General features: G+C 36.2%; 1 protein-coding gene across 1 annotated transcript; it reads right to left on the minus strand.

Annotated features, from left to right (window-relative positions):
• Positions 1-5036: 5036 nt before the first annotated feature.
• On the minus strand, positions 5037-14780 carry LOC104599585 (NAC domain-containing protein 82-like). The gene is made up of 7 exons (XM_010262193.3): positions 14623-14780; positions 13428-13992; positions 10591-10868; positions 9632-9985; positions 6298-6687; positions 6081-6189; positions 5037-5694 (listed from the first exon to the last, which is right to left on the minus strand). The coding sequence occupies exons 2-7, from the start codon at positions 13582-13584 to the stop codon at positions 5249-5251; spliced, it is 1734 nt and encodes a 577-aa protein (XP_010260495.1). The 5' UTR covers positions 13585-13992; positions 14623-14780; the 3' UTR covers positions 5037-5248.
• Between the last annotated feature and the right edge of the window lie 707 nt (positions 14781-15487).

Genomic DNA, 15487 nt, shown 5'->3' on the forward strand with positions numbered 1-15487 from the left:
CTAATGCGTAATCATTTCATTGGCCCCACAGCTTGCTTAATAGTCTGGGGCGTTTGAATGGGGTGAGTTTTCCATGATCTTTTTTGAATTGTGTTAAATACCAAAGAGAGAGAGAGAATGGGTTATTTTTTATTTCATTTGAAGGACTACACAACGGGATAATTCATTCTTCAACCCAACCCAAGTGCAGGTAAGATTTGATCCCAAGTATGACTACGACCAACAAGAGATCTTACCAATTCACTGGTTGGCACCTTGCATGCTTGCAACGGGAATAGGTTGTGTACAAGAAAAATTCTTTTCCCCCAAATCGGGGATGAAACAGATATTCGGTCTGCACATAATATAATCCTTCAAATCCAACGGTAAGTTACTTAAATACCAAATAACCTATGTATATAAAATAACTTAAGGTTCTCATTTCCCTCAAATTCCCAGAACTCCTTCTATTGTCATTTCAACCCTCAACTTGCTACGAAGTCCCTGAACCTTCACTGACAACGCTGCACTCCATCGCCAGTCACCAATCTGAAATTCCCCAGCTGGGGGGGGGGGGGGGGAATGAAGGACTCCCCATCCCGAACGAGGACAGGGTAGGAGATTCTGGATACAGGAAGGAACAGGGAAGGGGTGCTCCGCGCCATTGTCATTCCTAGTAATCTCCAAACTACAAAGATAAATCTTATTCTAATTTGATCTGCACCTTTTCCATGTCTCCCAACCTATTGAATAGCCACAAGTTTGATGACGACCTCAAGCATACAAGGCAAAGCCGAAGCATGCAAACCTTACAAACATTGCGGATGATCACCGATTCACCTACACCTCCAACAATAATACTTGTCATTTTGTAAAGTCATGTACTAAAACACCCCCCCCCCCCCTATAGCCTCATAGATTTACTATAGTTTTTCATTTTACTAAAACACCACAACTTGCAACTAATTTAATTAATAGGCATTTATTAGATAAAAGTTGGAAAACGGTAATTCTGACCATCATGCCGCTCATTCTAACAAATTTAATCGGAAAAAAAGTGGAAATATCTTTCTTGCCCACTACTCTATTCTATCAATTCTGTTCTTCGTTCAAAGAAAGAAAAATGCACTAATAAAAATGAACCCAAATGTTTTTGTTGATTTTGTTCTATCTTTTTGTTAAGGTGGTGTTTGATAAATTTGAAATTTTAGATCTGAAAAGTTAAAAAGATATTTTTTGTCTGAAATCTGATAAACCCTTTACTTTTTAGAGGCTCTGAATTTATAAGTTTGTTTGTGTTAGATCAACCCTTTACCATCTGAAATTCACAGATTTTAATATTTTACCCCTAAAACATACTATTTGAAAATGTTGAGTTCAATTTGCATTATCTCATAAAAAATAATTTTCAACCTCAAAATAATATTGAAACAATACAAATTAATAATTAAAGATTACTAATTAATAAATGAAATAGTTAAAATTAAAAAAAAATTAATGACTATAAAAATATTAAAATAATTATTAATTAATAATTTACACAAATAAAAATTAAAACAATTTTAAAAATTAATGAAATAATTAAAAATTACTAGTTAATAAAAATAATTAATAAATAATAAATAACACAAGAAAAATTAATAAAAAATAATTAATGTTTAATAAAAATATTAAAATAATTAATAATTAGTAAAAATAATTTATAAGGGGGAGAGAGAGAGAGACAGAGAGAACTGCCGCCACTACAAGTTGCAGCGGCAATGGCCAGAAGATAGTGAGAGAGAGAGAGAGACTGCAAGTTGTAGCGGCGGTGGTGGGAAGACACGGAGAGAGAGAGAGCAAGAGAGAGAGAGAGAGAACTACCACCACTACAAGTTGCAATGACAGTGGTGGGAAGATGGGGGAGAGAGAGAGAGAGAGAACCACCGCTACAAGTTGCAGCGACGGTGGCGGGAAGATAAGGGAGAGAAAGAATCACTACTGTTGAGAGTTGTAGCGGCGGTGGTATGAAGATGAGAGTGAGAGGGGTCAAATGGGGTAGGGGTATTTTTTATTTTAGGCCACATCTAAAACATGTCTAACCACGTTAAGTGATGGGCCTAAGTCTTAAAATTTCATATTTGAAAAACTTTTCAAATGCAACACCAAACAAAGGCAGCGTCTGAAAAGCAACATTTTCATATTGAGATGTCTAAAAAGTGATAGCAAATACCACCTAAGTTAAAACCGAACAAACTCTGATAAATTTAGAAACCAAATATTTAAGTATTAAAGGCACCTTTGGAATAAATGACCACTTATCTCTAATGAGCTTGTGAAACTTTTCTTAACTAAAATACACTTGTTTTTTAATATCACCCCATTAAATAGAATCCATCTGCAGAGGTGGTCCTCACAAAATTTTCCCTAGGCTCCCTTTGGAAGGAGTACAAATACAAATATGTAGAGAGCAAAACCTTATATTTTATTTATTTTGTACGTATTTATACTGTATATATTTATATTTGTACTCCTTCCAAACTGAGCCTTAACATCTTTGTAACACAGCCATGCATTTGAATTTTTCATTCATGGGAAAATGTTCCCAAAGCAGGATTGTGAGGATGGTGTAAGGACAAATTTTGTGATAATGAATGATGATTCCCATTTGTAAGGGCAGAAACTACTATTCACCTCATTCAATTCTTTTCCATTAATAATTAAAGTATTAACTACCATTCCCTCATTAAATTTAAGGTATATTCTCAACAACAAATTCTATTGAGTATATCTATACCAATATGACAATATAAAACCATGTTCATTATAATGAATTTAATAATGAATCAAACCATGATGCCATGATTCAATAAAATTTTTAACATGTAAATATACACAAAAAAATTAGGGTAATTGTCCAACACCCACCATCACTTTTTCTAAACTATCTTAAATCCACCACAACTTTTCAAAACGTCTAAAACTCACCATGTCAGTGAGATTTTATTTTCTAAAACTCACCATCTATTACAACATTGTTAAAGTTGAATGAACCAAATTGTCCACATCAACCTAAATGCATATTTCATGACTAAACTGCCCCTGAATGGTGAATATGCCTGTTAAACAATTTTTTTGATCGAAATGCCCTTAAATTTGGGTTTTGGGTAAATTTGGAAGCAACACTAAAACAACAAACCTTGCAGCATCTGAATCTCAGTATAAGATCTTTGACGGTAGTTCCTTGGCTTCTCAATCTCAATGGAGGTCTTTCCCTAGAAAAATAGAGAAAGTAAGGAAGAAAGAAACGGTGTCTTCTGAGTCCAAGTTTGGAGGTTTTCCTACTGAAGTGGAAGATTTCAATGTTCAAAGGATGAGATTGTAGAAACAGAGTTCTTTCTAAGCAAAGCAAGAGGTTGTAGGAAAAGAGGAGTGAGAGCATCCCTAATAATACGACTGGTGAGCCAATTATTCCCACAAGAAAGGTCATGGAAAGCCTGAGATGTTTAGTTCAGCTGCAACAACTCCAGTTGAGCAACTTCAGAAGGTTAGGCAGTCAAAAGGTAATCAGGAACCCCTGTACAATTACTTTAGAAAAATCCTGTGAAAGAACCTTCTGGGAGTTCCAGCAAGGCAGATTTTGATATTGGTTCATTGACGAAGATGGTAGACAATCATGGCTTTGGTAGGTTCTCTAAAGCACAATGTAACCGAGTTGGGTTTGTTAGATGAAAGAAAAATCCTGTAAAGGAACTTTAATGGTGTATGTGTCTGGGTTTCTAAGGGTTCCTGTGAATCAAGGTCATCTGGTTCTACACCAATCTCTTCCCCTATTGCAAAGCCTAGAGACCTAACTGTTGAGGTAGGGTGTAGATTTCCTGGAATCGATGAACTATTGGCTTTTGGTGTAGCAATGCTTTTGAGAGATGGGTTCACCTTAAAAGATGCAGAAATGGTCAGAGCCATAAAATTCTTTGATCCCTTTGAAACGGACGGCAACCTTGCCCTCGCCAGCTTAAAGTTATGATCTTCATTCTCTTTTTGCTCATAGGAGACTTGGGGAGACGTTAATCATTCGTTGCAACCCGAATTCCTTCTCAACAAATCTGAGTTACATTTATCAAAGATGAATTAGGAAAAACAATCAATATCGATGATGAGAGGTAATAATCCACCGTTTTTCTTCTCAGATGATGAGAAAGCAACAGCCGGTGAAAAGTTGTGGACTGTACCACTGCTCTTCTTCTCAGACGATGGGAACAATCTTCATGAGCATCTGACCGTTCTTCTCAGAGGAAGGTACAAGAAAAGCAATGACCAGTGAGAAGTTGCAGACTGTTCTTAGATGTACCATATTCTTCTTCAAGTTTTCAAACAAAGGGGAAGCAGCAGCCGATGGAGAAAGAAAGTACTAATAGCAGCTAATGCTTGGATTTTGGGTTCAAGATTGACGGGTAATTTTGGTATATTGCAAAATTGACCAAATATAATGAAGGTAAAATGGTAAATTAACATTGCTCATTAGTCAAGTTACTGTTATCTCACTGACATGGTAAGTTTTGGACGTTTCTAAAAGTTGTGATGGGTTTAAGAGAATTCAAAAAAAGTGATGATGAGTTTTTGGACAATTTTCCAAAAAATTAAAAAAGAAATTGTAAGAAAATTTGAATATACCTCTAAATATTCAAATATTCTATACTAATCGTATTAAAAACGTGATAAACAAGAAACATTTTTTAGAATAGAAAAAACAAAAAGTTTAAAGCCAACCCAAACAAAAAATTGTTTTGACTAGGAGAACCTTTCAAACCAAATGTGTCAGCTTGATGTTATAACTCAATGATAACAATTAAAAAAGAAACACAATAATATACAAAACATAAAAACTTTAGACTGAGTTTCGAAAGAGTACAAATCCAAATATGTAAAGTGCAAATACATACAAAATAATACAAAACACAAGGTTTTGCACTCTACATATTGTATTTGTACTCCTTCCAAACTGAGCCTCAAGAACACATTTACACAAATATAAAATATTGTAAATAAAATATTAAACAATCACCATGATCTAAATAGCCAAGTGCAAAGCATGTACACATTTCGCTAATACTTTTAAATATGCATTACATTGATAAACCAGGCCTGGTGCAAGCAATCAATCCAGCCCGTAAATAGTTCTAAAATTTCAGGTTCAAGAGTAAAATCAACCCCCCCGCCACAAACCCAAAAGAGAAAGTGATGTCCCCACAAACAATTAATGAAACACCTCATTACCCTAGATAAACTGTTATAAAGACGTTAAAATGCTTACAGACTTCCAGATTGAAATGGAAATTCCAATCAATGGGTGTGATTGTGTGAATAATTGATAATTCCAATAATCAGGAAAGCAGAAACCATTCCCAGTAAGAAAACGAATGTAAACCAGCTTGCTGCGAGTGACTGCTTGCTTACCAAACCCCAACCAGGACAGGTTGCAGCCATAACAAGACACACAAGGAAACTCCTCATACTTGTCTGACAAACCGTCTTTAGTGCTCCCACATGTAATAATCACATCGACTTTGACTTGGATAGAGGAGCCAGAGCCACCATATGGATACATCATCCTACTATCCATAGCTCCCTTCTCTCTATTGGTAGGAAACAGGTACTCTGCAGCAAAGGTAGGACGCGCAGGAACGGAATGTAACAGATACTGAAGTCTGGAAAAGGATGCTTTTTGTGGCCCACCTGAGATGAAACAACGATGACGAAATGATGAAAATTTTAGTGAAGATTTCTTCCAGAAAAACAGTTAAACCTGTGGATAAAAAATCCTTCTAGCCCCTCTGCTGCCTTCAGCACAAACCAGAATCCCAGAATTCACAGGAACAAGCTGAAGGGATTAATAGAAGCAGAAGTTCTCAAGATTTTATAGGGTTGCAGTGGCATTAACTATTAACTGCAAAACCACTAGCAATACTATCTTTACGGATATAAAATAAAGGAGAGGTAAGCCCACATCCTCTGGTCAATTTAACTTCGCATTATTGGACTTTGTTCATCTGTGCAACAAGAATCAGAACAGGAATGCCGGTTCCTGACAACAGAATGGCACCGAGGATAGTGAAAGCTACCTCTTGCCAGGGCCTGTTGCTTTCCTCCCTCTTGAAAATTTTTACTTGAAGAAGAAATGTTATACAAAGCATCCTGTCCACCGCTTGCATTTGCCCCATTGCCATTGTCCTGGATTAGTTGTCATAACATTTAAATCAGTGAAAAAAAAAACACAACTAAAAAAGAAGCAACAAATTGAAATGATGGAAGAAAGTGAATTGCTCAAAATAACAAGACCTTAAAAAATGGAGCCAATTCTTCCTCAATGGAAGATCCCTCTGGAAGAGTGTTACACCTGCTTAACCCAAGAGCAGGCAGAGCCAGAGGAAGAGCAGGACCAGGCAAACCCTCAATATTATCATAATTGCTATTGCAGGCCAATGGATCAAGAAACAAGTTATCAGCACCATGTACTGTAGGATCTTCCAGTGGAAGCTCCAGATCTTTCAATTCTAAAAAGGATGAACTACCCCAGATATGGGTTTGATCCAGTGGATATTCAGCTTCCAAACAACTGCTAGGGAAATGAATTTTATTCAGCTCTTCCAAGGTGATTATGTCCTCCAAGGAATTGTAAAACCCATATCCATCCAAATGAGCAACTCCAACATTGGATGATTGTGGACTCTGCAAGCAAATTAAGCAAAATACAAAGTTTAATATCATCCTGAATATATATATATAAATATAGCTGAACAGATAAATAAGTTTCAAATTTATATCATGATATCATATGATTAATTACAAAAAGAAACACAACGCTAAATTTTCAAAATAGACTAAAGAAAAAGATCGCAAGTAACATAATGGACTTCTAAAGTAAAATCATAGCTGGTTCAGGGATATAGATCTGATCTTTGCTGTGGTGAAAAGGCAAGGAATTTTCCTTTAAAGGGGCAAGATTTTCATTTATGGCTGTTTCAGTTGAATATGAATATGCTATTGGAAATTTCTCCAATAGGCTTTGATCAGCAAAGGCATGATCTTTAGTTCATTTAATTAAGATGATATTTAGTTTAAAACCCAAATTGCAGAACTCGTGATTTCACAGAATCCTCAAGAAATATTCAAGTATTCATTTCTTTAACTACTGTTAGATTTTCCCAGGCTTCAACAACTTTTGTTTGCAGATGAGAGCACTGGTTGGTACCACGCTAAAATATAGGGTTAATATTTGAGGAAGGATAGATCCATATCAAATCTGAGAGCAGCCATTAGGTCCATACAGTCCACCCCTCCCGCAACCCTGAATGGCCAAGACCAATAATGGATAATGGCCTAAGTAATTGTTAAAACATAGAGGAACTTAGACCAATGTTGATTAGTAATCTGATGTACAAGTGTCAACCTATTTATGGATCTCAGCCACATCTAATATAGGTCCGAGAAAAACCTATTGGTTTTATCAAAGTATTTCTCTATAAATCTTGAGAATTTAGTTAGGTACAACTTAGTCAGGTTGTTCTGGACCTCAGCAACATGGACATAGAGCCAGCCCAACCCAAGGTCAAAACCTAAGCTCACCAACCCAAGCTTAGTTTATCAAGCTAAAACCAATAAACCTTCACCTGGGCCCTTGCCAGATGATCAGACCCCAGGTTGGTCGGGCTTGGAAGTATACATATACATAGTTACAAACATAGCATAAATATACAATGTACGATGCATACATGGAATAGAAGAAAGTCAGGTGGGGCATGGGTGGGCTTGGGCTACCTGAAGCCGCAACTGAAGTTGACATTAAACCTAAGCTTTTCAGGCCCAGGACCATCCCATCCAAAAACCATCTTGGGCTGGGTCAAGTTACATTGCTAAATGTAACTTTAACATAACTTACTATAATTTGTTGTTCTCATATATGTAATAGTCCTAGCTCCCATGACCAAAACACACACACATGAAGGAACCTAATAATTGCCCCATTTCCAAGACCCTCCTATTAATTTTTTCCATAAGCATTACCACTCAAATTTCATATATTGCTCAGTGTTGTCAACAAGTGAGGCATCACCAGTCATTTTGTGCTCCGTAGGCACTCAATGACCAGCCATTTTGCCCTCCTGTCTCAAAAAATTTTGCTTTCCCTAGGCAATAGGACAACCAGCCTAGTGAGTAATCAACGACTGGGTGAGAATGCAATTCCTGTCTGAGAGCATCCAATTCATGTAAAAATGACAGGTCATACCCATGTCCAGTCCACATCCCCCCCAAAAGACCCACGAAAGCTAGAACTGGCATTGGTTTTTTCTTTTGTTTGTTTTTTCTCTTGAGAAGTGAACCAATATTGGGTAATGGCCCTAACAATATAAAGATGGTTATAATATTATTCTAAGAGGTAGAGATAAACAGAAACACAGTACTTTAAAATAATTTTGCGGTCAACTAAGCAGACCAGTAATTACTTTACATGGTTGACCTATTAGACGCTTAGTAGCCTTTGTCAACCACATTCAGCGTATCAACTCACTAGTTAATGATGCAAATGCTATTGACTCTCAATTGAAATAATTAATTGAAACTTTAAAACATTGATATTACTAATTAGAACAGTAACCCAGCATTAATTTCTTACTTTTGACAACAACCCCAATCCATGGAGCTCTTGTAATAACTAACAATATTCCTGTGTCTGATTTTGTTTCCTTTTTTGGGGAGGACAAAGCAAGCCAAAAAGAAACAAATAAAATCCAAAAACAGTAAAGCCTTAATATTAACTACTTGGAATCGAGCATAAGAATCCTATCCCACTCTCACAAAATGCATGAACGTTAGAAATGTTCAAGATTGAAACAGCTCCCTGAAAAATAATTGCTTCCCTTCTTCAAGTGTCCAAATATGCCCAAGCGTTATGGAAAAACAATTAACTGATTACACAACTTAAACTGCTAAACTAAAAGAACATTCAAATATTCCTTTTTTCCTTGCTACACTGTAATACCCAATAGTTAAACACCACATACTGAAGACTGAATAACTGAAAATCATTTGTTCTTTTTAAAACTCAAGTCACATCAACCATGTCCATAATAGCTTCATGCTTCTCATAAGCACCCCATCTTTAATGGCAACTCTAAATGATTATGGTTTAAACATGTGCTAAAAGGTCCCTCAAAATGGATATTCAGGGTAGCCTTGTAATATAACAATCAACCATTTTTGGAACACTATATAAGCAAAGATATCAAAAGAAACTGATAGGAGGTGCCTGAGACAAAGATATTGAAAACCTTGAATAGATTTTTTAAATATAGCATGTAGGGCATTGTCTTACAGCTACCTTTCAGAGTAAGCAATATCCCTAAATATATTATGTCATGGCTGAGATGGAAGGAAACACAAACCAAATTCAAACACTTTTTTAGGGATTTTGATCTTTCAATATTTTTTTCTTTTCCTTATGCAATTCAACACAAGAATAATTTTGATATAGAAAAACAAGGTCACCAAGAGAAGGCTAACGCTAAGTGCAAACCAAATGTCTTTTTATCAGAACCAAACCAAAGGTTCTTTCACAATTTCATTCTCACAGTAAGGAATCCATTATATCATTTAGCCAGAAAAACACCATTACCTCACTGCTAACATTGCTGGTAGAAACCAAGACTTCTTCTTCATTGCCAAAAAGTGCCAACAATGAAACAATATCATCATCCTCAGGCAAGGTGTGATCTGAAGTATTATTAGAAGGCCCAGCTTGACAAGGAATAGGCTCCAAAGAAGACCCAAAAGCACTTCCAGGCACAATGGAAACATTTTGGTCATCATCCAGCAAAATAGATGGAGAACCAGGGTCAGCTAGAGGGAGAGAAAAAGGATCATTTACATCATCTTCCCAATCTTCCTCTCTAAATGGTGCTCCATATTGTTCACCATTTCTGGGGCCTGGCCCACTCTTCTGGAAGATCCTGCAAAGTACATATGCACCCTGCAACATAGAAGGTTGATGAACTCTTAGTAGTTGCTTGTGAAAAACTTAAAAAGGTTGAAAAACTATTACGATTACACTGAAAAACTAACACATTACATAACATGCAGGCATATATGCAATATTCAAGATTATACAATTTCCTTGTTAGGTCTCACATTGGCAAAGGAATATAATCATTTAATATACTGATGAAGAAGATCAATTCTAAAGGTTAGCTGCTGAAAATCAAGATTGAATAGCAATTGAACATCAAGGCAGCTAAAGATAAGGACAGTAAATATGATAAAAACAATTATGACAGATAAACAAAAATATGATAAATAACTAAAGGGGAAATTTTGATCTACAACATCAAAGTGAATTTGTAATTATCATAATGGATGCTGTACTATCATTCATATATAGTATCCAGAATCAGTAAGTATTCAAGGAAAAATCAATAACTTTAAACCGATGTGATTGTATGCACAATTTCATGCAGTATATTGAACATATCCAGTAGCTAGAAACATAAATAGAACATTATGCTTTTATAGTATCATAATTAGTTATTTAAATGGAAAAACTGCTAACAGTTGAGCCCTAAAATAATAGGATTGTACCTGAAAGATGCCTGCAGTAGCAAGATCTTTATCTTCAAGCCTGTATTCATGCATCACCCAATCGGTTCTAATTCCTCGGGGTGAACGGCCCGTGTGAAAAACAAGAGTTTTTTTCATTCCCACTATTTGTGAATTGTGACGAACAGTTCTATCTTTCCCAGTTGTTTTCCAGTATCCAATTTCAGTTGTACGATTTGTCCTTGGCCCACTTGCATATTTCTTATCTCTTGGACAAAAGAAATACCACTCCAGATCTCTGTTTTTCAAGCATGATTTTTCTGTGCCAAAAGAGAGGAGAAAGAATGGTATCCAATAAGAAACAAGGATTGAATGGAAACAAGAACTAATAAAATAAACAATATAGCACTTCTCACAACATTGTTAAGAGCTTAAAAGAATACACGAATATAATCAGAACATGTAACATTTGAAAAAAGGGAATACAGGACATTGTAGACAACTCATAACATCTGAAATGGAAAGCCATGAGAGTGGAAAACCTATGAATCATTCAGTAAATGACCAAAAACCTAAAAATCATTCAGTTGATAACCAACAGAAACATCATAAATTGTTATAAAAACTAGGGGTAAAACTGGGATGGGTACACACTGAAGATTTGAGAAATACTTAAATTTTGAAGGGCATTTTGTCTATTGACAAATTCAGTTGTTTTGAAAATAATTGCAAAAAACATGACAGGAAGAAATATTTTTTGACCAAATTGCCCTTAATTAAAGACAAAAAATCACTGTTTTCAAAACCGGACCGGGCCAGAAAAACCGGAACTGGTCACCTAACCAGTTCCGTTTTCCTCCAAAACCACTTTTTCCCCCAAAACCATTGATTTTGGTCAGCAAACCACTGAACCAGCCGGTTAACCGTTCGAACAGTTCAAACGGTTTTGACCGTTCTACAATTTTTTAATTTTTTTATTTTTTTGTCAGAGCGGGCCGGCCGTTCAGGTAACCGGACCCCTGACCGATTCGTTTTTAAAAACCATGAAAAAAATAACACCATTCTTATTCCTCTCTCGTTTTGATCAACCCCTTCCTCTTCTCACTGTTTCTGAAACAAATAATCTTCTAACCTTCTTGATCTCTGCAAACTCGATCATACAGAAAAGCCCCACTAGAAGACAAAAAAAACTAGAACCCCAAAAGAAAAATTCCATCAACTCATAGGCTTCATGGGTGAAGGCAATTTTTTATTCTTTGCAAAAATTCAGAAATCTAATAGGCCCGAATATATTGCTTTATTTTCTGAATCCAACTTTGTACTTTCAATGGTTTCTTCACTCTGATCCATTGCAATCACTTCTTTAAAGCAAACTCCTCTTGAAAGATGAGCTTCTGATTTTTAGACAGATATTACTTTTCTTTTAAAGATAAAGTATTGTATTGATTATCGACAGTCTAAGGTTCTGTACAAGAGGCTGTACAAGAACTGAATTACAGACCCCCCAAAAAAGTTCACCCTCAGAAAAATGAACCAGAACAAAAAGCATCTTTTAAAACATTGGACATAGACAACCAGATCCTCAGCTTTTCCACTATAAAATTAATTACCCCAGCCTCAGATTTGGCTTCCCCACACGACTGCAGGGGGAATAATAGACCACATCTGCTTCCCTTCTTTGGACATACCTTGGACTTTGCACCCATGTAACAATGAGATAATTGATTCCGGCCAGCACCAACTCAGATTTACAGCTCTGAGAAAATGCTACCACACCACTGCAGAGAAATTACAGATGGAAATGACTTGGCTTCTGGTTTTTAGATGGAAAAAACTCAGTTAATAGTTTACTATTAGGCCTCGTTGGATTTTTTTGTAAACGGGGGTGAGTAAGTTGGTCAGCACGAGTTAAACTCACCCACATTCATGTTTTGGTATTAGTGGGTCCCACAGAATAGAATGATTCCCAAGTAACTCAATTACTTGGGTAATTACTACCCTCTTGTCCACCCACTTGGGTAAATAACTTTCCCACCCATGGAGAAAATTGCTGAGTATTAACACATGATGGAACAGCATTGCCCCTTCAATATTATGGATAAAACGGTCATTGTTTAACTTTACCTGAAAAACAGAACACCAGCAAGAGAACTTACCCTGGTAAGTTTTTCCTATGAAACATTTGTCTGGATAAGTACATTTTCCAGGTAAATGACTTCCTGAAAAACCAACTGCTCTTTTTCTCAGTGAAAAGCCTCAACTTTGCTTTTTGTAGCCATGTGAAAAAAAAGGAGAAGAAACTAGTACTGATAACAGATTATTTGCCTTTGGGTGTTGTAACAAGAGACAAATCCGGGAAAACAAACTACTACTATGAGATTGGTCACCAACATGACTTGTTGCATATGATAGATGGGGGGAGAGAGGGAGAGGGAAAGGGAGGGAGAGAGAGAGAGAGAGAGAAGAGATTGTTGCAGAAATAATGAAAAGGAGAGAATTGACTTATTACAGAAATGGCATAAAGAGGGAGAAAGCAAGCGAATGAAGAATATAAATGATCTTGAGGAAAATTTGGCCTAAAAATGTCAAAAATTTATCCCGCTCAATGTTTTTACAATTACTTTCCAACCATAACCGAATTTGCTAATATAACAAACTTTATCATTTACTATGTAAAAAGTTCAATCTTGAAAGGATGCAGTAGAAGATCTTCGAAACAGGTACCCAGGTTATACCCATAAGAAAACCCGTGTATGATAAAGGACCTTCAATCCACTCTACAATTTCATCAACATAAAGAAGGTCGACGATAAAATAGAATTAAGAAAATAAAGGCAAATTTCTATAAGGAGAAGTAAACAGACAGAACATATAAATACCTCGAAGATCCCAAGGAGCAAACTTGTATATATCTATCTCTGAAATGGCTTCAAAGCGCAGTGGTTTTCCCAACACCTTCCTCTTGAGATAGTATTGTACGAGTTCACCATCGGTAGGATGGAAGCGAAAACCAGGCGGAAGGGTTGGCCTCGACATCAAAAACCACCTACAGAAGATCTCACTACTTGAAATGCTCAAAACCCAAGTTTGTCCCTCTTCCTTTTTCTTTTTTTATTGTTAAGTGTATTTTCTTCCTTCAAAACGTTAGAACGAAAATAGGGTTATCCTCTACCTTCTACAGCAACGAACAGAACTTTTTAACTTTACCTCAGAAATCCAACAATAGTCTTGACAGAAACAAAACTAAATCCACCAATCCATAGTCAAAATAAAACTTCAAGCAACCATTCTCATCGCCCCTTCATTATCTGTCAAGTCCAGTGTCGAAACAAGATTCGACGACAACACCACAACCTACCCCGGTTCATGAAATTGAAATCACAGCGAGAAAAGAACAGAAAGCTGATGCTGAAGTCAACAGACATTTGACGTGCAAGAGGAACCCTGTTTTGAACATTATTAGCTTCAAAATGCTAAACATAACAAAAATCACAAAAAAAAGAGCACACAGAGACCCATGGAAAATGAAAATCCTGAAGCAATCAAGCAGAGAAAATCATCGAAGTCGTCAAACTCAGAACCCCACCCATCCCCTGACCTAAATAAAACAAACTCCTTAAAAGTAAAAAAAAAAAAACAATTTATATCGTGAAGAAACACACACTAAAGAGGCACAGTTTGAAAGATCAATGATAACAGAAACATCTAATTGAGAAACCCGTCAAACCCGAAGTTGCGATAACATTTTGACGAAAGAAACCCTAGAACCACCTATGGAAATTACGATTACACCTGAGATTCGCGGTGATTCATATACAACAAACGATGCGAACAAAGGATAGCGCATTAAACCACATAAATAGCGAAGAAACACTCAAAACGCACAATTTTAATCGAATATGAAAGAAAAAGTAAACCTACCACCATGAGAAACCCTAGAAAACAAAAAAAAAAAATCCAGCAAAATCAAAGAAAAACGAGGTTCATCGATCCGATGAACTCAAAAAATATATCATAGAGAGAGAAATAGTGAGAGACGAAAGATAACGAAAGAAAGAAAACCCCAATTCTTACCCGAGAGGGATGAGATAACGAGAGAGAGAGAGAGGAAGTAACGCGAGAGAAGGAGCCGGCCTAAGAAAGAGAGAGAAGGCGAAAACAAGAAAGCGAGCTGGAGTAAGAGAAAAAGAAGAGGGAAGGGAAATCGAGAGGGAAAAATATATAGCGAGTGCCAGAGAAGTAAGAAGTGCCGAGCTGTATTTATTTTATTTTATTTACTTCCAGTTTATTATTAAGAAGCTTCCCTTACAATCTTCTTTTCGGCCCTTTTTTGTCAATTTCTCTCTCAAAAATTTACGTACCGGTGCCCTTTATTATAACTTTTTTGAGATCCTTTTCACACTTGGTGCAATATGATGCGCGAAGTATTGTCATGGTTGTCCATCCATGCATCATAACCGTACGATTTGATTAGCTGTCAGTATATTTCGTTAGATCAAATAATCTTGAACATTGGGGCTTTCCATGATTCTCTGGTTGTAAATGGTGAGATTGTATCCATCAAAAATAAAATAAAATGGTGTGACTGGGACCCATGGTTTGATGGATCATACTCGAAGGAGTATAGCCACGTCACTTATATTTAATGGTCATCCTTGGTTTAGTTTGTGAAAATTCTTAGGCTGTATTTGCTCCAACTTCCAAGTGCAAATATGAATGAAATACAAGTTTTGCACAAAGTTCAGTTTTACATATGTTTGATTGTAACCATCATTTCCATTCTCACTTGATACAAAATTGTATTTTTGTCTGATTTATACTCATTATTTTGGTAAAGGAAAATCTATTAAAAGTAACCGACAAAAACACTAAGGATAGTGTTGACAAAAAGACTATTGCTACTTGGGAGGGGATAGTGAGCAAATACATAAGATTTGAG

Source organism: Nelumbo nucifera, chromosome 1 (assembly GCF_055504915.1).
Source record: "Nelumbo nucifera cultivar China Antique chromosome 1, China Antique-T2T, whole genome shotgun sequence".
NCBI lineage: Eukaryota > Viridiplantae > Streptophyta > Magnoliopsida > Proteales > Nelumbonaceae > Nelumbo > Nelumbo nucifera.